We start from the raw sequence: 23,046 nt of genomic DNA, 5'->3' as shown, positions 1-23,046 counted from the left end.
CCCTGGCCTAGTGCTCATGTTTGCACAGTTACTGAAATTTACTGAAATTTGGTAAATCATCCATCTGCCTGGTATATATTACCTTGTACCAGGCTTTGGATGGATGTACAAGGACAGAAAAATTCTTTCAGCCTGGGTGCAATATTTTATTCTTTTTTAAGACAAGCATGGAAAGTGGGTCATGTACCCATCATCTTCCTTCCTTCCTTCCTTCCTTCCTTCCTTCCTTCCTTCCTTCCTTCCTTCCTTCCTTCCTTCCTTCCTTCCTTCCTTCCTTCCTTCCTTCCTTCCTTCCTTCCTTCCTTCCTTCCTTCCTTCCTTCCTTCCTTCCTTCCTTCCTTCCTTCCTTCCTTCCTTCCTTCCTTCCTTCCTTCCTTCCTTCCTTCCTTCCTTCCTTCCTTCCTTCCTTCCTTCCTTCCTTCCTTCCTTCCTTCCTTCCTTCCTTCCTTCCTTCCTTCCTTCCTTCCTTCCTTCCTTCCTTCCTTCCTTCCTTCCACATCTGGCCATGGAGATCCCTGCTGTCTCATCTTCTCACCTTCATTGGGAGTCCTGCTGCTTTAGGTGATACATATTATATTTCACCCTACAGGAACCCCAAATACTCCACAAATATGACAATTGTACTACACAAAGGATTAGTTTAACTAGCAATTTAATAATTAGCTACTTGTTAGGTATGATCCCTTAGCTATATAAGAGGCCAGAGCTCCATGTTGTGCCTGTTGAACACACAATGCAGAGAGCACCATTTCCACTTGAAACAGTAGAAAAAAATCCAGGAAAACTGTATCCACTTCCATATTGCCATATGCATTGAGGGTTTAGATAAGGGGATTGCATGATGAAATCCACATATTTGACTTTGCAAGCACAGAATTGAGTACAGGAACCTCATTTTGTGTCTCTGATGTTAAGTAGGCATTAATTCTTCTGTGAAGATGTGCTAGCTCACTGCTAGCTCCATAGGAAATGTGCCACAATCACCACCCTCATCACTCAGTTCTAGAGCAGGTAACACTCCCTTCAGGTCTTCAGTCTGTGTAGTGTATAGACTAAACCTGCTTTGGGATCACCCTTCCAGCCCTGCACATAGGGGCTACAGGCTTGGTTTTTTTCCATCATTAACTTTTCAGCCACAAGACAGAAACTCTTGCAAAGGTGGCATGAGACCTTCAAAAACCTCCTCTGGTGAGGGATCATTGCAGCATGGCAGAAAGGAGGAGAATGTTTAAAGTCTCATTCTGCAAGCAGTGAGGAATAAGATGATTTTCTTTTAGTAAACTGTAGGGTAAGCCACGTTATTCATGACCTGCAGCAGTTTTGCACAAAGCTGCTAAGATAAAAAAAAATAGTGTCACATGATAGTATGGGTCAGGCTTTATTTTTTTAAAACTTTTAAATGCCATATTGTAAGTCTGAAAGCAGTCCTGCCACAGACAAGCTATAGAAATAAAGTTTTTGATAGCCTAAAATAGCATGCAAATCCTGGGACTGTGAAATTTCAAAACACAGGCACAGACTGTGTGCCAGCCTGACCTTCTGGCTGTGTAGCAGATAATCAGAAGAAGTGTTCTGCAAACCTGCTTGTGATGAAGAGATCAAAAGGGGTTGGCCCACATTTAGAAATCAGACTATTGAAGCAAGCCAGAGCTATGTCATGCAATATTTTAAAGTAAGCCAAAAGCCACTCAGACTCACTGGAAAAGACAAAACTTTGAGAATGTTACAGGTTTAGGGGTCTGCCTGTGAGCATTTGGATTAGAACTGGATGCAGGGGGTACAGTCTCTGAGGTGATTTTCACTTTGATAACAAATTGGGACCATCACCAATTGACAGCTTATCTTGACTGCCAGAGGAGAAACAAGGCAAGGAGGTGCCATCCATGTGCCAGCAGTTTCACAGGACAGGAGAAATGTCAGTTTTTGTAAAAGGCACCTGCAAAATAAAGTTACTGCCATCAAAGCCAGAGATGTTGAACTGAAGGACTCATTTCTTAAATAAATCTGTAGTTCATGTGCATCCAGGTTTGCTGGTTTAAGATCCTGGGGAAAAGTTGCAGGTAGTTAAACCAGACCACCAGACCAGTTTATGCTTCTCTTTTTAACTAGTATAACCCTGGTGTTGAGAGTTAATAGAAGGAGGCTGAATGTTCTCAGCCAAGACTGAGTAGCACTGAGATTGAATGCTGATCACATCTGCTGAGGATAGATTTGGAGATCAGAACTGGACACAAACTTTTTCCTGGTTTGGAGGAAGAAAGCTCAGTCAATTCAAATGAACAAGGCTGAACAATCCTTTTGCAAGCAAGTCCTACAAGGGATGCTGCAGCCTCCTCAGTTCCTTGTCATCATGGAGTTAAGAACAGACACAAATTCAAAATACTTTGGCAAGAACACTAATGGGACCAGTTGGGATCTGTCATCAGCATACTGGCCACTGCAAAATGGTGATTAAGTAGGGAGCTGTAGACAATTATCAAAAGCTAATTGCTTGTTATTGCTAGAACTATATTTTAATGTTTTTCTTTTTGATTGCTTTTGGCATGAATGAAGTTTCCTTAATTTGATTGTAAAATGTTTTGGGGATGGGAGGTGTGCCAGGAACTGTGCAGTCTTGTGGAAGCCATTGCCTCTTTCCCTGTCCTACATCCACCTTCAGTCATCCCACCCCCTGCCAACTTCCCTGCTTTCAGGTCCCTGCCCCTCTGTAAGCTGAAGTCTCTGGGTTGTTGGTGCTTGCAGGAAGTTGCACAGGTTTGTTCAGATCTTTTCCTGTAGTTTTTATTCAACCAAGCCCAAAGGTCTCGACTCAAAGAGGAGCTGAACTCCTCAGGTCTGTAGGGCTTTGGGATCAGCAGTATAAAAGCACTTTCCAGGACAGGACTAGCTGTGGTTGACAAGGTGAGATACTCATGTAAATTGAACCTGTTGCAGTATGAACACCTGTACATCTCTGTGCTCTGGTCCTATTCCCTGAAAAGAAATGATGCAGGGGGTGGATTTGGCTCAGTATTGTGTCAGTATAACAATGAATGAACAGGAGGGTGTTATTCCCAGTTAAGATGCTCAGGTTTGGTGTGAGGAGCAGATCCAAACCACATACAAAAGGTTTTATGCAAATAGCTAGGGGCCTCTCTTGCTATTAAATAACCATTCGGCATTTCCATGATGAGAGTGACAGGGAACATGGTTTTATATTCATAGAAATAGCATCTGTATGGATGTATTCAGGTCTAAAAATAATGTGGGGCCTCAAAATGAACAAACAAATGTAACCAGTGCTTTACCTCTGTGTCTAAATAACTTGCATGAATGGTTTAGAAAATGAACAGAACTGGTTTACATGAGGGAGGACAAGTGGGAAGAGGGGAAACAGAAACATTCGGGTTCATACCTTGGAGGAGAGATATGAGAAAATTCCAGGAGCCTATTGTCTCACCAGAATGCCACTTGTTCACCTGCCAGCTCCTCTAAGCAGCTGACTGACCCCCAAATTACAGGCTGCCAAAACCGCTGCTGACCTGACAGCAGGAACAGGGAGGAACAGGGAACACACTTGTCTGGAGACAGGCAGGATCAGCTTGCTCTGTACACAGTTTGTCTGTAGTACAGGTTATTACCAGAAATGGACAGAATTGCTCAAAGCAGTTCTAAATTAATTATTAAAAAAAAAATAATAAAAAAAATCCTGAATGTACAATCTTGCAGCAGAGAAAAAAAAAAAAAAAAAAAAAGCAGAAGTTGTTCCAGACAGACTGGCCCTTTCCTGGCTCTTCTAGGGCAATTAGAAGTAAAGCTGGCTTGGGCAGACATTTAATCAGCACTTTAGATTTGGTGAACACAGAAAAACTGGATGATTCTGTGAGGCTTTCACTGCAGCAACAGCTCTGTCTTGGGCTCTTGTTCATTGTCTTTCCTCCAGCCAAGTACCTGATGGGCATTCTCTGGAGACATCAGCACTGTTTCTCCCCACCTAGTTCACAGACAAAGATGAGTAGAACTGGTATTTTGAAACAGCTCTAAAAGCATTAAAAATGGTTGATTGACTAGAATTCCCATCACTGTCACAGTACAGCTGGGAAAGGCTTGGATTTTTTGTGCTATGAAGACCTCTTTTACATGAGATACTTTTTACTCATTTGGGCATTCCTTGCCTTGAATTTTGTTGACCTCTTTGTGCAAATTCTGCTTCTGTCAGGTGTTTGGTTGAAGTCTGGAGGCAGATTCTGCTTCATCTGGGGATTCAACACCCAGTTTAAAAGCAACTATCCAGTGGAAATTTTTCCATCCCTCTCTGTAAAGATGAGCACAAACACCCTGCCTTCTTCTGAAGCCTGTTTTTTAAAATCAACCCAAACTTGAGTGAGGAGAATAAACATTGCTGGAATATGTGTTCCCACTGAGAAATGCTTCCACATGTATTTGCATGCAGCTTTCTAAAATGAAACTTTCATGGTGGCAAAAAGGGGATTTGGGTGCTGAAGAGCAATGACTCAGGACTCCTGACGTACAGGTGGGCCAAGGAGTTTCCAGTTTCCAGTGCTCACAGGAATGTTGACAAAGTAGCAAGAACAACTTACTGTGTATTATCACGAGCAAATTAATTAACAAAAAGTGTTAAGAATGTTTGACATTCATTTCCAAGTTGCTGCTTTGGGTGATGTAGACGGGAGAGCACCTGACAGCTGGTAGTAAATGATGTTTTTCTTGTGGAATAGTGATTGTGTTCCTGTCAGTAACATACATGACCCTCTCTTGACTTTTGAGATCCTGAAAGACAGACACAATATGAAATGTGATGTATTATTTTCCTAGAATGGTCTCCCAGCCATGGATTGTGGTGTCAGTAAACATCACCAATCAACTGGGACATGAAGTAGTTTTCCCCAGTTAGAGAGTGAATTTATTGAGATCTTAAAAGTCTTAGCTAAGACCACCAGTGAAAAAGCAACACTTCCCAGTCTCTCTTCTCCCCCATTCTTTTGATGATCTGAAGGGCCATTTCCAACCTAAATGATTCTGAAATTCTGAGATTCTTAGTGGCTTGTATCCTCCTCATCTTCTGCCTTTTGGACATTTTCTCTCTCAGTAAAATAATCACTTAGAGAGAATCCCAGAAATAAATATCCTGTGCCTGTTCATAGGTGTGGCGTGGAGCCTGTGATTCCTTTCTTCATGGCTATCAAGCTTTGCAGGGTAATGTGGGGACCTAAGGATGCCAACAGTGATGGGCATGGAGGTAAATGAGCAGGAGAGGAGAGAGAGAGGGAAAAAAATAAAAAGCATCATTCTGTTGGCTTATAGAAGTACTTTTTAAATGTTTTAACTTTTAATAAGGGGGGGAAGGGGGCTTGCTAGGGCTTTGTGCTTCGTTTTGCCCTGAGAGACAGGGCTTATGATTCCAGTATTTTTAATGTTAATGATACATGTTGTTTGCATTGAGTTGGTCCTTCTAATTTTCATAAGTACTGTTTATCTTTTATCTGAATCTTTGGAGGATGGAGATACAGCCACCACTGTCTTCTGTGCTAGAGAGTGTATCTTCTGATTCAGGGCTCCTGTATTCTGCAGCCAATAATGATTCAGTCTCACAGCAGTGGTGTGAGCAGTCCCAGCTTTTGTATGCCATCTGTGTGAGCAAGCTGAAGCTGCAGAAACAGGACCCTGTACACATGGCTTTCCCTCCATTCATGGATGAAAATATTAATGCAGATCCGTATGGTCCATGAGATGTTTTCTGCATCAGGAAGGGAGTAAAACTGCTTGTCAAACCAAGCTGTTCTTGCTGATGAAAGGGGACTGTTTTTAAACACTCCTTTCCATAGTATCTCTCCCTGAGATCCTTGGCTGCAGCATTGCAGGAGGTAAGGGTGTGCTTGGATGGAAGGAAATCATCTCTCAGTATGTACACAAGCACATGTGTACACACAGACACACACACACTCTTCAATTGATCTTAAACTAATTGAATTTTTCATTATTATTTTAGGAGTATGAAATAAAATTAATCTGTTGCTGAGCCAGGTTTAATTGCTTCCTTTTTGTTTGGATTTTCTGTTTTCACATGGAGATACTGGGAAGCAATGCTTGGAGCTATCTTTAGATACAAAGGTAGAGACAGAGGGCAAAGGGTTGATTTACTATTCCTACAGCAGAACATTAAATTTTATAGCCAAAAGGCAAGGTGATGAGCAGCTTGAAAACAAAGATTCATCCACTTAACTTTCTGCATATTTCTGAATGGTCACACTGGTCTGGGGCCATTCTTGCAGCTCCAAGACCTGTTGGCTGAAGGAAACAAAAAAATAGCTTGGTTTTTTTTGTTGGTTTTTTTTTTTAATATGAGAGCACTTTACATTGCAGGGAGAAAGTTGAAAACAAACTGACACCAACTGATGAACCTGATGACTTGATATAAAAGCATTTCTTCTGAATGAAGCAGATGAGCTTCACTTCTGTGGTAGGAAGTGAGGCTGGGAAGCATGAAGATGTCCCACACACAATTTTTTTGCATTTTAAAAAATTCAAGTCAGTTAATCCCAGATAGTGGGATACCATTATAGCCACCACTTCCCTCCATGATCTCAGGGCAATATTATAGCCACCACTTCCCTCCATGATCTCAGGGCAGTCCTGCATGTTGCAATTTGGTGGTGTTGGACGGGAGAACCCATAAGCTTAGAGTGTGCTATTGGAAAAGAAATGCAATGCCAAACAGGATTTCTAGCCCTTTCCTAAAAGAAAATGATAATTATAGCTGCCTTTCACAGACTCACAGAATGGTTGAGATAGGAAGGGATCTCCAGAAATCATCTGGTCAAGACCTGCTCAAGCAGGATCAGCAAGAGCCACTTGTCATGGAATGTCCCCAAGTGCTTTTTTTTAGTATCTGCAATGGTGGAGACTCCACAGGGTCCCAGGGCAACCTGGTCACCCTCACAGAAAAAAAATGTGTTTTCTGATGTTCAGAGGAAAGCTTCTGTGTTTCAGTTTGTGTCTGTTGTCACTGGGCACCACTGAAAAGACCCTGGCTCTGTCCTCTTTGCCCCCTCCCTTCAGATGTTTATATTCATTGATAAGATCCCCCTCACCCTTCTTTTCTTCAGATTTAACCCTTCCAGCTCTCTCAGCCTTTCTTCATACTTGCTGTGCTCCAGACTCTTCATCGTCTTGGTGCTCCTTCTCTGGACTCTCTCCTATTTCCATGTCTCTCTTGTTCTGAGGAGCCCAGAACTGGACCAAGCACTCCAGGGGTGGCCTCACCAGTGCTCTCAGGGTCAATACATGGACCTCTCCTTAGCAAAGGGAAGTTTTGGCACAGGGACTGTTCCAGCTGGGATGTGAGCATGGGTTTTGGAGAGCTGCAGCCCTGCTGGGTTTCTTTGTGCTCGTTCTGCCAAGCCTCTTGTATGTGGGGCTTGCTGGGCAGCTCTGTTCAAGGAGGGGTTTTCATCTGGGTAGCTCAGCTTTACTGACCTGACCTCTGGTGTCAAATGTCTCTTTCTGAATTTGTTTTTCTTTGGCACTAGCTTGCTTTTTTTTAATTTAATTTTCTTTTCCCTTTGGTGTAAAATTTTTTTTCTTTGTGTGAAAGCTCCTGAAGGAGAAAAATTGTGTCTTTTCTTGAAGAGGGGAATATTACTAATGTAAATGTAATGCTGTTGGCAGAAAAGTAATGTGCTATATGTCATGAGGAGGATCTGGAGTGGTTGAACTGCCTCACCAGGTGCATGAGGTTGTGGGCAAAGGTATTCGTACAGATGAGGCTTTCTCACATGTGTCCAGGGAATTCTGTAATCTCTGGATGTGACCCCATAGTGCAGTAGAAATGTTCCTGTATTAATCGTTGATTGGAGATAGCCCTCATCTAAAAAAATCCAGTGATGCCACACAACTGGGAACCTTTTCAGAGCAGGGAGTTGGACTAGCAACTTCATATGGTGTTGGTAATGAAGCATTTTCATTCTGTGTAAGCAAATGGGCAAGGTTAGTGGACACATTACCACGGCTGTCATTCTCTCAGCAGTGACCAATTTAGAGGCTGTATTTTCTGCTATCCCAGTAAGGGAAAGAAAAGTAGAGAGTTATAAATAGAAATCCCAGAATGAATTAAAGCTCAGAGTGAACAAGCTTGTAGTACTGCTGTATAATTTTAAAATCCTTTCTTCCCTTGTTATCTGGACTTTAATATATGTATTACATTACAAATTCTGGTAGTGTCTGTCCTGCTCCAAAAGGTCACCTCCATACAGGAGGATTTATTCTGTCTGTAACATGCAAACATGGGCATCCAGCCCTGGATCTATCTAGCTACCATTTGTATAGATGATTTCTGTTTGTATTTCCCTTCACCTGATGCTACAGATTTGCAGGAGAAGCTTGAGAAGATGTCTGTAGCTTAGGCTCATAAGGGAAGAGGTTAAAAATATGTCTTCTGGACTTGTGTGTAGTATCATTGATTTTTTGTAACGTGTTCAACAGTTGTGGACAGATACCAGACCTGCATGAATTGATTGTTGCAAGCAGTTTCCCTGCAGCTCTCCCCTACCCAGCACTACAACCCTAAATTTAACCACGATGCACTCTTGGGTTTTATTGGGGTGGCTTTTTCTTGTTAAGTTTTAAGTTTAAGCCAAGATTAATAGAGTTTCTAAAGCAGGAGTGGAATTGTGTCCTTGCTTTGCAGATATCCTCGTTGATGGCAAGCTTTGTGACTGTGACATCGTGGTAGACTGCAAAGTGGGGGACCCCATCCCTTTGGAGGTGAAGCTGACCAACTGGAGCAAGCACAGCGTGGGGCCCTTTGCTCTCACCGTGACTCCATACCAGGATTACCAGAATGGGGTCCACAACTATGAGCTGCAGGATGCTATCACCTTTGTGGGATCCAACACCTTCTACATCGACTCAGTAAGTCTGTCAGATCCATCATGATTCTTGGTGATGTGTAGAGAAGAGCTTCATTACCCAAATGTGCATTTTAAGGCAGATTAATTTTGGGGAAGCTCCATGGTTATGGGAGCTGTTGCTAAAGGTGCTGCTAGGTATGATGATAGAATCATCCCTATGAGGTGGTTTAACACAGTAATTTCCTATCACATGAACCACTAGTAAACTATCAGAGACAATAACATTTGGTCACTCCAGATCTGACTAAATGTGAATGGGTAACCTAATAAAAATATGAAATATCAGATTGCCTGTCCCTTGAGCTATCCAGTGCATCCTGCAAGAATAGATTTGAAGTAACTCATTCTTTTTTCCATAAGAAATATTCTCCAGGATGAGTCAAGGAACTCAGCAAATCAGTTTTAGTCATGTCCTGTGGAAATGCAAGAGACTACAAGAAGAAAATGGTAAACATTGATGACCAATCTAATGAGCTGGTTCATTTCCTTGTTGCTTAGCATACTCTTATAAAACCATAAAGAAAAATAGAAAACATTCTTAAAATGAGATGAAAGAGTTGCCTTTTAGAAAAATTGAGATTTGAGGTTTTTTGCAATTTATTCTTCAGAGAATTCAAGTCTTGGAGCTTTTTGCTTATACGTCAAGATACTGAAAATACAGATAAAATTATTATCTCCCACAACCTTCCCTGAAAATCCAACACACCAAAAAAAAAAAAACCAGGAATGAAAAACATGCAAACAGTATGGCAGCTCAGAATAAGTATTTCTGGTAACTTATAAAATAAACATGAAGTAAAGGTTGAGGGTTTGGGGTGGCACGTAGGACCTTTGCTTAGGTCATCGATTTGGATCACTGATAAAATGTACCTGTCAAAACTGTAAATCTAAGTGAGCCTTGGTAAGAATGAAATGAAAGGTTAACCACAGGGTTTGTCACCATGTGTATTTTTCAATTACACATCGTGAAGAAAATAGTTCTAAAAGCTAATGAGCAAGGGCTACACCATCAACTTGAATTTTAATGGGGGCAAACTGTGTTCTTAGCTGAATAATTTAAATATTTCAGCAGAAATCATCAAAAGATGGCTTTCTTTGACTCTCTTTCTGACTATCTGGATTTTCTAATCAGTGTTTGGATGCCCAGCAGCCAAAGGGCTTAACCCTCCAGGCTAATGAGGGAAAAGGGAGATGTCACCGTGATGTATTCTTACCTTCTGATTGAATTTCCTACGGGGCAAAAGGTCAGGAGGCCACATCTCTTGTGCCTTCCCAGACAGCCTTCTCATATGTTAAAGTTGCTGCTTTTGCTCAGTTGTTCAGTATTATGGCATTTCTCCTGTAAACACAGTCCCTGAGAAGTTAAAAATAAAGTTGTTTTCTAGTATTTGTCCTCCTTTACATCCAAAAATGTGAAATGAAGAAAATGTTGACTCTTAGACAAGAAGTGTTGCATTTCATTGTATGGATGCTCCTGGAGAAAATGCTTAGTCACAGTTCTTTGAGGCATAGAGCCCTGGTCATGGGAGAAAATTCTTCAGTGTATTTAATGCTGTTGAAGCCCTTTCATCCCCTGTAATAACTAATTCAGAAATGGAAAAAAGATTTCATGAGATGGCACCTGTTTTGGGGACAAGAAGAAAGTCCTGGCTTGAGTGTTTGATGCTTCAGGGAAGAACAGTCATACACTCAGAATTGTGTTTGTGCTCTGAGTTTAACAGAATCTCAGACAGTCACTGGTTAAGAAGTGGAAGAAGCTCATGGTTGGGTGAGATGACAGAGGTTCAGAGGTTTTCTTTTTTATAAACGAAAGTTGTGACACTGGTCCATATTCCCTGCTGGTGTAACTCAGTGCAGCTCTGTTGAAGTTATTAAACATCTACCCATCATTTTTTTATAAAGTGAGGCCACGGGCACACCATTATTTTCCTTGTTTAATGGAGGTGACTTGAGATGTGACAGATTCCCAGCTTCTTGCTTCCACCCCTCTAGGGGAAGATGCTCCCCTCTTCCCCTCTTCACACGGGGGAGGTGGTGTGGGTGTTTGTTTTTGTGCAAAGTTGGATAGTTTAGCAAAAACTACACTCATCAGCAGTTTAAAGTAATTGGGCTGACTTTACACAGCCCCTGGCAAGGAGGTGGGGATGTGATTTATTGCCCTGCCGAGCTGGGTGGGAGGAAGGATGGAGAACTCGTGTCTGGTTTGGCACATCAGTGGTCAAGAACAAGTGGGAGCATCAGGTATTACAGCAAGAGAAGAGACTCATGCCCTGAAAATCTGCTCTTTTGTCACACTGATGCAGAAACTACAACATTATTGATGCTCTGATGAATGTGATTTCTCTGGGGAGAAACACCCAAAGCCCAAACTCCCTCTGCTTACCTAAATGTTGATTTTATATTAAGCCTGATGCTCAGCAAATCTCAATTGTTTTTGTTTCCAGACTGAAAAGTTTCAAATTAGTTTTTGCTGCTATCTGGAAGACAGGGGAAAAATAGAGGAATTTTCAGCATGCACATAGTTTCACAGTATGAATATAAATTGCTTAAATTCATGTAAAAGTCATGTAAAAGTCAGACAATTTTTTATTTCTTTTTAGTTGAAGTCTAGGTTAGATGATTTATCTTGGAAGTCAAATAACGAGTGCTTATCCACCTTTTTGTGCTCTTACTTCAATTCAATGCAGCAGTGTGGGTTTGTGTCACAGCACCTATATATACTATTTCTAATAGTAAAGTCTTTTGCTGGAAATGTTAAAGGATGTTGAGATATTTCCAAGCATTTTAAAGTAAGCAAAACATTTATTTTTAAGTGCAAATTCTAGTTTGGTTTAACCTTAACTTTCTTTTAACAAAGGAAGTTACTTCATCAGTTATCATTTTGATAGCAGACATTTTGGGGCATGTTTTGAAGTGAGAGATAAAATGGTGGACTCCCACCTATGAAAATACATTGCACTGAGTCATCTTTTATCTCACTTCACAACCCGAAGTTTAGTTTTAGCCATATTGTAAAAAATTCTTAGTTCTTACCATTGGGGTTTTTGTTTTTTGTTTTTTTTTTTTGACTAATTAATTGATTAGGGTTCCTTCTTGTCAATTAAAAATGAAAAAAATTATTTGCATGGAGATTCCTACAAGCAATTCATCTCCCTTCATTGTTCCTTCTTTTGCCATTACTGTTCTCAAGCAGGTTTTTTCATGCACTAGCTCGAGTGATTGGTAGTGGATGATGAGGAGAAATTCATTAGGAGATGGTCATTTTGAATCAGCTCAGAAGCTATGATGAACATTTGCTCACTTCTGGCAGGTCCTCTGTGGCCCATCTGGAACAAATTAGTTTTCTTGGCACTGTTTTACTTGCACTGTAAACTCTTTGGGGCAGTGAGCAGTAGCTGGCACAAGCCCTAATCTCTGACTGAGCTCCCTAAGTACTACAACGGTATAAATAAGGAGTAATTAGTTTGAAGCAATCACAGTCCCACACAGTAGCCTGAATTGGGGAAGGATTAGAATGGAGCTAGAAACTTATTTTTTCTTCTGTCTCAGTGGAACAGAGAAGTAGTGTGGGCATTTTTTTCCTTGATTCCTCAGTCATGTTTTTCAGTGGTAGAAGCTTTCTCTCTTTGCTCTCCACATAAAGGATTTGGTGGAATTTTAGAAAGCTCTCTTTTAACTCTGCCTGGGCTTGGTAGGCATGTGTTGAGTGACATCTCAAACTGGTACCAAATAGGAGCAGGTGTCAAGGCAGGGACATTTCCAGACCTGAGTGCTGCTAGACAGAACAGCAATATCAATGTGGTCTGGATCAGGCAGGAGCATGGGATCTTTGCAGGTTAGGGGGACCATACATTGCCATCAGTGGGATGGTGTCAGCTACAGCAGGAAACATCTGACTTGTCTGCACATCTGAACAAGTCACACTCAGCTTCCTTCACAGGCAGCAGAGATGGAGACATCAGAGTTGATGGGAGTTTAGGAGGTATTTTAGCTCTGTCTACATTTGGTCAGATGAGTCCTTGGATTGAACAGCTGGCTCTGATGTGGACATCCACTTTACAGACATTCAGATGGATTCAGTTCCAGGCTGAGACATCTGAATGAGTAGCTGTTATCATGGATTCTGGCCAGCTGAGCTCCCATTAGTCAATGGAGATGTTTGTGGTCTGCAGCCAGTAGAACCTGGCTTACACTAACATAGATAACAGAGGTTAAATTATTTGCTTAAAAGTAAGTATCTATCATTATTTAGGTGCTGTGGGTATCCCTGTAAATCAACCTGTAAATCCTGACAGCCCTCTGCAGATGTCTCAGTATTTTAGAACACACCAAATTGCCTGTGTTTAGGCAGGTGTATCCTGACTCTGGAGGCTGGCTGGGTAGACCAGTCTGGTTTTGCTCCACTGGCTGCATTGAGTAGGTGTCTTCTTGCTCTAGCATCCTCTTGGACACCTAATATACAGAGAGACACCTAAATGTTGGTGGTTTAACCTCAAAATTTGTCCTGTGCCTGGTATACCAATTGGTTTGGATCTGGCCCTCTCCTGACCTGACTGCTGGCAATGTACTTGTGGTCTTTTGGGAATGTTTGTAGTCAGCCCCACTAGACAGGCAGCCCTACTTTCCCAATTTAGTTACTGTTTTGGAAGAAACTTGTAGCTTCTGCAGAGCTTTTGCACATCTCAACAGTGCAAAGGTTCCAAGCTCCTGTTTCTTCCCCGTTTCTACCCCAAGACACCAGTGGGTTTACAACTGGCCATGCAGATGTGGATTGGCATCAAACCAGGAACATTTTCTGGTCTGTGGGTACTGAGCAGAGGGGTATGGGCTGCAGGCAGAACTGGACTCTCACTTATGATGAAGAAACTGATGGCTGATGCAGAGACTTGTGCTGTAAAGGCAGGAGGAATGAGCAAACATGCAGGCAAGCGGATGTGCCTGAAGCCACCTTCCTGCTTATCACAGGCTATGATCAGTGGTATTACAGATATTTTTTCATGGTCCAGGAAGATTTGGAAAAATAGACTGTGAGCTTGAAAAAGGGACAGGTTCTGAGGAGGCTTCGTTTGCTGCTTGCCTCCACCCAGTGCCTGCTTCTGTCTTCCTCTGGGTACAAGTCCCCATCAGTTCCAGTGAGGCAGAAATAAGTCAGGCAGCCCCAGGAGGGGAGGAAGAAGAGAGACAGCTTGATGTTGTTCTGCATGTCCAGACACAATGCCAGAGGGCAGGAACTTGTAGCCTGTGAGGAAAGGAGATGCCAAGGACAAGGGTCAGGAGAGCAGCTGTGGTTGCTCTGATCACTCATGTGGATGATACAATGCTAATACAAGTTTGCTATAGGTCAGCAAAAATGCTCAGCACCAAAGCCAAAGGGAGCCTGGGCTCTGCCAGCTCTGATGATGTTGCTTCTTGTGAACAGCCAGGCCCCTGTGCAGGAGCAGCAATTTAGGGAGCTTCAGCAAAGCAGCCTGGTACCCAGGGGACTGGATGGGGTGCTTGGTCCAAAAAACCCCTATAAAACAGAAACAAACAGCTCATTCCCCTCACATCTGACAGCTAAAGAGAACCTTTCTCACTGGAGGTGGTGGCAATTTGAAGTTCTTTGGCATATTCTTAAAGTACCCCACACTCTTGAAAACCTTTTCCAGTGGTTTTTCTCTCCCTCCCTCTAGGCAAGATGCTCTTCAGCAAGGGGTGTCCACAGACACTTTAACAATTAATACCCCATTGTTAATGTCCCATCTTACCATATAACCAACATTTTTAGTGGACAAGAATCCTGTCTCAGAGCCTTAGCCTCATCCCTTCACTGTTCCAGGTGGTAATGTCCCGTTGGTTCCTAATGATGTCCCTTACAATGGTTTTCTCCCCCAAAATCTAATCAAGTCCAGCACATCTGGACAGTTCAGTGCTTCTGGATCCAACATGAGAATTTCTGGGGTTTTTTGGGTTTTGGTCTCGTCTTAGCTCACCAGTGGTGTGTCTTGCTGTCATTTGGAATTAATGCTGGACTCTGTAACATGATGGACAATGATGTGTTTGGAGATGACCAAAGAAAGGTCCATTACCAATGAGTATTTGTGGTGGTGCAGATGCTCATTTTCTCTCCCCTCCATGACAGAATGCCAGTATAAAGGAAAATACATGGACACAGGTCTAGCCATGAAGGTAGGGACAACCTCATGGGTATGGTTGATGGTTTTAGGGTCCAGAGAGCAGAAGGGAACTGGTAAGTTCCCTGGTAAGTAAAATGGCTGAGGGAAGACCAGTGCTGAGGACCCTTCACTGGGTCTTTTCTGCTGGGATGAAATTGCTTTTTCACAATACATTTAATAAATTTCCCCCAGTGGAGTGGCTTCATGCTGAGGCTTAATGCTGAGTCCATGATTTGCATCTGCAGCAACTTTAACCCAATTCTAGGCATCCTGAGACTGAGTTTAACACCTTATGCAAGCAGATATTAATTCTAACCATCTGGAGAGTCTAACCATCTAATCAGGACTCTAACCATCATGGGATTGTTGAGGTTAGAAAGGACTTCAGTGTCTTGCTGAAATGATGGACTGAGATATATTGTATGTTGTAAAGATATGGAGCATGAATGGTTTTGTGATGAAAGGAGGTATATAAATGTCACAACAGTGTAAACTCTGTATTTATATTTGACAAGCTACATCAGGGTGGTTACTTTTCGTGGCATGTTTCTTGCTAAACTTAAATACTTCAATGATTGTGAATATTAAAGATTCCTAATTGGAAATAGCAGTCAGATTGCATCTGAATATTAAGTGGGGATTAATTTAGTTATTGCTAAGTTGTTAAATGGTCATCAACCATGTGTTTGACATGACTTCAGAGGCCTGATTTAGGCCTTTGTTATATATGTTGATAAATGTAGTCTGAGGAAAGATGTTCCTGGATATTCATGGCACTTTGGGGGACTTTTGCCTTAAACCAACTCTGTTCTTTAATCAGTGACTCCTGCAGATCTGTATTCAGGTTTGAGTTGTTCCACAGCTTTGCTGCGTGAGAGAATAATATGGGATTTAATTTTCAGTGCTCCAGTTTTACCAGTGCTAGAATAGGGACAAGATCTTTACTACTATTTGTTCAAAGGCAATATTGAGATGTGAATCTGGACCACTTTGAGATCATTTGAAGGAGCCACTTGAGTTGCAAAGTGCTATTATTCTGTTTCATTGCTGGTTTAATTATACTGATTTTCACATTCTCTTTTCCAGGTGAAGCCAACCAAAGACTCTGTGTACTTTGGAGCACTCCTCTTTCTCTACACAGGGGATTTCTACCTGAACATCAAATTCCATGAAGACAATTGCAGCAAGGAGCTGCCTCTCTCCTGGTTCTGCCTTCCCAGTGTCCACATCCGTGCTATGGAGCCTGTGGTCTAAACGAAGCTGTGAACCTCCTGTGTGCTGCTGGATTAACCACAGTGCACAGAAATGCTTGGCACATCCTCTGCTTGACCCCAGCTTGTTTCTGTCCAACCTCAGACCACAATCCCTACTTTGGAGGAACAGCTGAACACTTTCTGAATTGGCTGATACTCATTTGGGCAGCTGTTTTAGCTAATTTCAGAGAAAGAGAGATTATAACTATGCTAGAGTTCTCCGTTTCCAAAAAGCCTTTCAAGCTGCTAATATATGCATTATACTTTCATATACCCTATTGATACAGGGTCTGAAAGGGCCTTGAGGGCTGAATTTAAAGATGTTTTTGATTGTCTCAATTCCAACTTGAATAATCACATTTTAGCATTCAACAGGAGTTGTGGATCTGTATGAAATTCCTCCTGGCTTAGGCTGGACCTGTGGCATATATCCTTGAGGTATAATTCTGTCTTAGGCTTGTTCACAGGCTTGTTCTTGCCCTCTTGTTTGCTGAGTATTTAGTGGTTTTGATGATAAACAGCAGTAGTGTTGCTTTTTCCTTTGTTACTGAAAGTAAGGACAGCAAATGTGCCTCCAGTTATTTTCTTCCTCCCCTGAGCCCAGTTCTCTTTGCTCCTGGTAGAAAAGCCTGGAGTCTGATGGATCTAGATTTGTGAGGTTGTTCAAGTAGATCTTGAACGAGAAGTGGAAGAAGGTAATGAAGGGCTGAAGAATTTTGTCCTTGAGAAAGGGAACAAGCCAACTTTTGGGTTGCTTAGGGCTTGCCTCAGAATTTGGGCTTTCACAGTTTTGTTCTGTAAAATCACAATTGCTTGAAAGGTTTGCAGACAGTTAAAGAGCCACCAGAATGGATCAGCTGGTCATTAATGTTGTATGAGTTTTTGTAAACTCTCTGGTCAGATTTTTCATGCTAATATGCTGGGCTTGTGTGGTTGAGTTGTGGTTTGTTATTTTTTTTCCCTCTTCTTTTTGTTAGAAAGATTAAGTTTAATTATGAGGCAATTAAAGCCATGGAATTCTTGTTCATAGAAGTAGTTGATGAATTTACTGAAAATTTAGCCTGATGTGTTTCAGGATAATGGTTTTGTATAAAAAGACCTGATTTTACCTCATGTAAAGCAGGGAGATGCTTGATCTGTCTGATTAATATATTATTTCACAGATCATGGGTAACAAACCTGTCTCAGCATTTTCTTACATTTCCAGCCTGCAGCTGTCAAATTTGGTGGAGGTACAGGGATGGATGCACCAAGATGTGTCAGAAGGGCTCCAGTTAGCTCTATACATGCTGAATCTACTTGCACAACCACTTTGCAGATTTTTGGTTTGTTAGAGCTTCATTCAAACACCATCCCATGCTTGTCCCAGTCCATCCTGCTCATGCTGGGGACCACCAGGTAGCTCATTCCCAGCTGGACTTTTTGATGGGACTGGTGCGTTCCACAGGAACAAGAGTGCTCAGAACTCAAATCATTGCATGTTTGCCAATGATTGTAAGGTACTCATCCTAAATATATTTTTGTTTTGAGGGAACTGTAGCTATAGCATGATAGGTACATTTCCAGTGTATGCAGGGTGTTATCTCTAAAAAAAACCCAAAACCATATTGTGGCAATGTTATCAGTGTTTTTGCTCTTGAGCTGTGGCTCTGTAGACAGCTTTGAATGCCAGAAATCTTGGCAGATGGAAATCTTCAGTCTTGAAATGATGAAATTCTGAGACCAGCTGAAGATTTACTTGCAGTGATGGACTGCTCTGTCAGCTGCCAGCATGAAATGTCCACTGAGAAAAACGTTCCTTAGATTTGCATGGTGGTTCTGGGCCAGGGACACCCATGGAAGGAGGGTCCAAGCAGCTGACTTGAGTATGGTTTTTGTGTTGGTTTACCAATTTGTGGCATGTGGCTATATTCTCTGCCACCAGGTAGGTGTATAGAGAGAAAAATAAGATCCCTGGAGAGCAGGAATTAAACCAGTTAATCTTCTCCATAAAAACTTGCTTTTGAGATGTGCCTCTGTGCTGTGTTACACAACACTGTTGCAGCAAAGTCCAGATTGGTTTTTATTCTGTATTCCCAGCAGTTAATCTACAGGTGGTAGGAACACACCTAAAGCTTTGTAAGGACCACATTGCATTTGAAACAGCAATATTGTGGAGCAGAAGCTGTGGAAGTCAGGATGCTTTAGCTTGCCCAGCTAAGGGATAATTTCCTAATTTATTTTTGAGGGTTCTTTGAGATCAGAGGATGTTTTTTGGTGAAGCCTGTATTGGGACACAACACTACTGTGTCATTTACTTACAGAGGATCCTGATCCACAGCCCACTGGAGCTGTTGGAATGGAAACAGCAAAAAAGCAAGCTGCAGATTTCCTGGGTTTCCAATATGCTATTATAAATCTTCCATATGTGATCATAAATATAAATTCTTTTGTGTGGCCTGACCCTTAATGCTCTGTCTGTTCATTATACAGTAGACTACTCTGTCTCTTGACAACTATGATGCTTACTTGCTTTTGGCATTTATGATGTCTTGACCCATTTTCTTACACTTCTGCTTGTCTTTGTGAGAGAGATGAAGCACAAGAAATTCTTCCTTCTAGGGATTGTTTGTGACTTGTCCAGGGGGGAAAATATTTGTCAGTGTAATTTAGAGAAAGGTGAGGGGCAGGTATTTGAAATAAGAATACTGCATCACTTCTGTTTATTTTAGCTTTGCTTTTTTTTTTTTTTTTAATGGAAGTTTTCACTGGGATTGGTGTCAGGATTGGTCCTTGCAGTGTTTAAAGAAAAAAATTTTAAAAATATACTTTTCTGATCTGATCTTCTTTTCTGGAACAGAAAACTTGTTTATATTTTCTCCAAATCACCCAGCTATTATTTTGAACATGATGACCCAAGCTGCACATTGTTACACAAATGTAAATCTTGTATGATTCCACCCGATGAACTAAATAATTCCTAATTTAAATCACCATTGCTGAGAGCAGATGTTGGTCCAATATGTGTATTCATTGGAGAAGCATAAGTTGTGCAAATTTAACTGTCTGAATAAATACTTATCTTGTGCTATTTACACCTCTGCCTGTCTCTTCTGCCTAGAATTCTTGATTGTTCTTACGTAGTTTTACAGGTAATGATAATGTATCTCTTGAGCCTGCATTCTGTCTTAGAAAGAATGTATTTGACCTTGGAGCTGAAATCTCAGCTTCACTCAAACTTTCTCTTTCTAGATTAACTCAGAGCTGATGAAAGAAAAATACTCCATGGTACCATCCCTGTGTGAGCAGCCATTAACTCTCAGAGAGAAATGCACTCACATGAGAGGTGCATCAGTATCCTAAATCAGTGTGAAACACTGGCACAGGTTGCCCAGAGAGATGGTGGATGCCTCATCTTCAGAAGCATCCAGGATCAGGTTGGATCATGAGCAACATGATCTAGTTGAAGATGATCCTGCTTAATTCAGGGTCAGCAGGTGACCTTTAAAGGCCCTTTCCAACCTGAACCACCATATGATTCCATGATCCATTCCAGCCTCTACATAAGCAGCAAAAATGCTGGAAGGAGGACCACCTATGGAGGAGGTATATCTGGAAAGACTGATAGGAAGAACTTAATTTGTAATAGGAAGAACTTAATATACTCACCTGGAGTCCTGTGTCCAGGCTGGAGCCCTCAGTACAAGAAGGATATGGACCTGATGGAGGGGCCACAGAAATGATCAGGGGTTTGGAACACCTCTCCTAGGAAGCCAGGCTGAGGGAGCTGGGGTTGTTCAGCCTGGAGAAAAGAAGGCTCTGGGGAGACCTAATAGTGACCTTCCAATATCTGAAGGGGGAATACAGGAAGGATGGAGAGGAACTGTTTGCAAGGGCCTGGAGTGATAGGATGAGGGGCAATGGTTTTAAACTAGAGAAGAGTAGATTTAGATTGGATGTTAGGAAAAAGTTCTGTACCATGAGGGCAGTGGAAAAATGAAACAGGTTGCCCAGGGAGGTGGTTGAGGCCTCATCCCTTGATATATTCAAGGTGAGGCTTGATGAGGTTCTGAGCAACCTGATCTGGTTGAGGGTGTCCCTGCTTACTGCAGGGGGGTTGGACTAGATGACCTTTAGAGGCCCGTTCCAACCCAAATTATTCTACAATTCTATATATAACCCTATTTCAGCTCCTGTAGTAATAACCTTGCTTGGGACATCACATTACACCCAAAGACTGGGTAAAATTGCTGTTTACTGGGGTGAGACAGTAACAGCAGCACGGGCTATGCTGATGTCCTCTCAGCCTCCTCATCTCCACATCCATAGGAATTCTCCCCAGAAACTGTACAGAAATTACTTGGTGTAAGGAAAGGCAAATGTTACCCCTGAGGAAGCACAGCTTCATTTTTGTGACAAGGGAGCACTGGATCCTCTGAAGAGAAGAACTTGGTGCCCAGTGTTCTCTGATACCATGACTGAAGAAGGGCAATTTCATCCCCTGCTCAGCATGAATTCAGATTGAGCAAAATGACGTAGACACTGCCAGAAAGAAATCAGGCCAGTTATTGAAAACAGTTTAACAATGAGCATCTTGTTAATGGCTGTGAGGATGTCATCACTTATCTGTATCAGAAACAGGGCCCTTTGCTATCCAAAGTCTGCCCATGTTCTTACAGAATGGTTCAGGCCAATGGCTGAAATGATGCCATGGTCTCTTTTAGGCACCTGCCTACCACTGCCTTTCCCAACAGCTGAGATTCAGAGCGCAGATGCCATTTCTGCCCCATCCCTTTGCCTAAATCACCTCTTCATCTGATTGCACCAGGCTGAACCCCTGTAGCAAGGACATTGGAATTGGGTGCCCCCTCAACAAGGGTGCTGATGACACCAAACTGTGTGGTGTGGTTGGCACACTGGAGGGAAGAGAGGCCATCCAGTGGTCCTTGGACAGGCTTGGGAGGTGAGCCTGTGCCAACCTCATGAAGTTCAACTAGGCCAAGTGCGAGGTTCTTCACCTGGGTTGGGGCAATCCCAAGAAGAGTTACAGGCTGGGTGGAGAATGGTTTGGAAACAGCCCTGAGAAAGATGTTGGGGTGTTGGTTAGTGAAAAGCTCAACATGACCCAACAATATGCACTTACAAGCCAAAAAAAACCATCTGTGTCCTGGGATACATCAAAAGAAGCATGGGCAGCAGGTAAAGGGAAGTGATTCTGATCCTGCACCCAGTTCTGGGCTCCTCAGCTCGAGACAGGGAGAGTCTGGAGAGAGTCCAGGGGAGTCCAGTGGATAACTGGAGGCTGGAGCATCTCTCCTCTGAGAAAGGTCTGAGAGAGCTGGGACTCCTTAGCCTGGAGCAGAGAAGGCTGAGTGGTGACCTTATCAATGTCAACAAGTTTCTAAAGGGTGGCTGCAAGGAAGATGAAACTGGATGCTTCTCAGTAGTTCCCAGTGACAGCACAAGCTGGAACATAGGAAGTTTCATTTAAACATAAGAAAAAACTTCTTTACTATGAAGATGACAAAGCACTGGAGCAGGGTGACCAGGGAGGTTGTTGAATCACCTTCTCTGGAGACATTAAAAACCCACCTGGATGTAGTAAGGTGCTCTTACTGATCCTACTTTAGTATTAGAGTAGGACTGGATAATCTCTAGAGGTCACTTCTAACTCTGATAATTCTGTGATTCTCCCCCTCTGCTCTTGTGAGACCCCACCTGGAGTATTGTGCCCAGTTCTGGAGTCCCCAACACAGGAAGGACGTGGAGCTGCTGGAGTGAGTTCAGAGAAGGGTCACAAAGGTGGCCCTGGAGGAAATCTGCTATGAAGAAAGGCTCAGAGAATTAGGGTTGTTCATCCTGGAGAAGAGAAGGCTGTGGGGAGATCTTAGAGCAGTCTTTCAGTACCTGAAGGGGCTACAGAAAAGCTGTGGAGGGACTTTTTACAGAGGCATGGAATGATAGGACAGGGAGTGACTGTTTCAAGCTGAACGAGGGGAGATTTAGATTCTTCATTTGGAAGAAATTCTTTCCTGTGAGGGTGGTGAGACACTGGCACAGGTTGCCCAGAAAAGCTGTGGCTGCCCCCTCCCTGGAATTGCTCAAGGCCAGGTTTGGATGGAGCTTGGAGCAACCTGGTGTAGTGAGAAGTGTCCCTGCCCACGGTGAAGGGGTGGAACTGGATGATTTGTAAGGCCCCTTCCAGCCCAAACCATTCAGTGATTCTACTATAGAGGATTTGAGTTGGAAAAGGGAAATAAAAGGCAAGGGAAAGTTTCCATTTGGTTTGTGCACACTCTCAGTGTGCACCTTGACCGTTTTCCAGACTCCTGGAGCCTGCAAGGCTGCAGCATCCTTCCCAGCACACCTGCAGTGCCCTCCAGGGCTCAGTGATCAGCAGGAGGATGGGAGGGTAGAAATGCAGAGAGAAATGGTCCAGGGCTGCAAGCAGAGACACCTCTGCAAGGTGCCCAAAGCTATCTGAGATGAATCCAGGCCAGACAGTTTATGTAACTGCCATGACATTAAAAATAGGTTACGCTGTGTATTAAGGTTTAATTTATAAATTGTTTATAAAGCATTCATAAATGTTAGATGTGGCAAGCACGTTATGCACACCAATACTTTGTGTTCCAGCACTCTCAGTGGCTGTATATACAGCAGCTGCAGGTATTACAGGTGGTTAAGTCACAGCTCTAGGGACCAACAGTTCAATAGCAATCTACAATAAATGATTCATTAATCACTTAA

The 23,046-nt window shown here is 42.5% G+C and overlaps 1 protein-coding gene across 4 annotated transcripts in view; it reads left to right on the top strand.

The window, feature by feature from the left end:
• Positions 1-19,398, top strand: part of TRAPPC9 (trafficking protein particle complex 9) — a 504,673-nt gene extending 485,275 nt beyond the window's left edge. For all 4 annotated transcript variants that reach the window (XM_030445091.1, XM_030445093.1, XM_030445094.1 and 1 more), the window contains 2 exons: positions 8,687-8,910; positions 16,151-19,398. In XM_030445091.1, the coding sequence (XP_030300951.1) occupies positions 8,687-8,910; positions 16,151-16,318 (392 nt within the window). In that variant the 3' untranslated portion in view covers positions 16,319-19,398. The remainder of the gene's footprint in view (positions 1-8,686; positions 8,911-16,150) is intronic.
• Positions 19,399-23,046: the final 3,648 nt, after the last annotated feature.

The sequence above is a fragment of the Calypte anna genome, chromosome 2 (assembly GCF_003957555.1).
Source record: "Calypte anna isolate BGI_N300 chromosome 2, bCalAnn1_v1.p, whole genome shotgun sequence".
Classification (NCBI taxonomy): domain Eukaryota; kingdom Metazoa; phylum Chordata; class Aves; order Apodiformes; family Trochilidae; genus Calypte; species Calypte anna.
The sequence above is the reverse complement of the archived record's forward strand: the minus strand, read 5'-3'. Positions and strand labels throughout refer to the sequence as shown.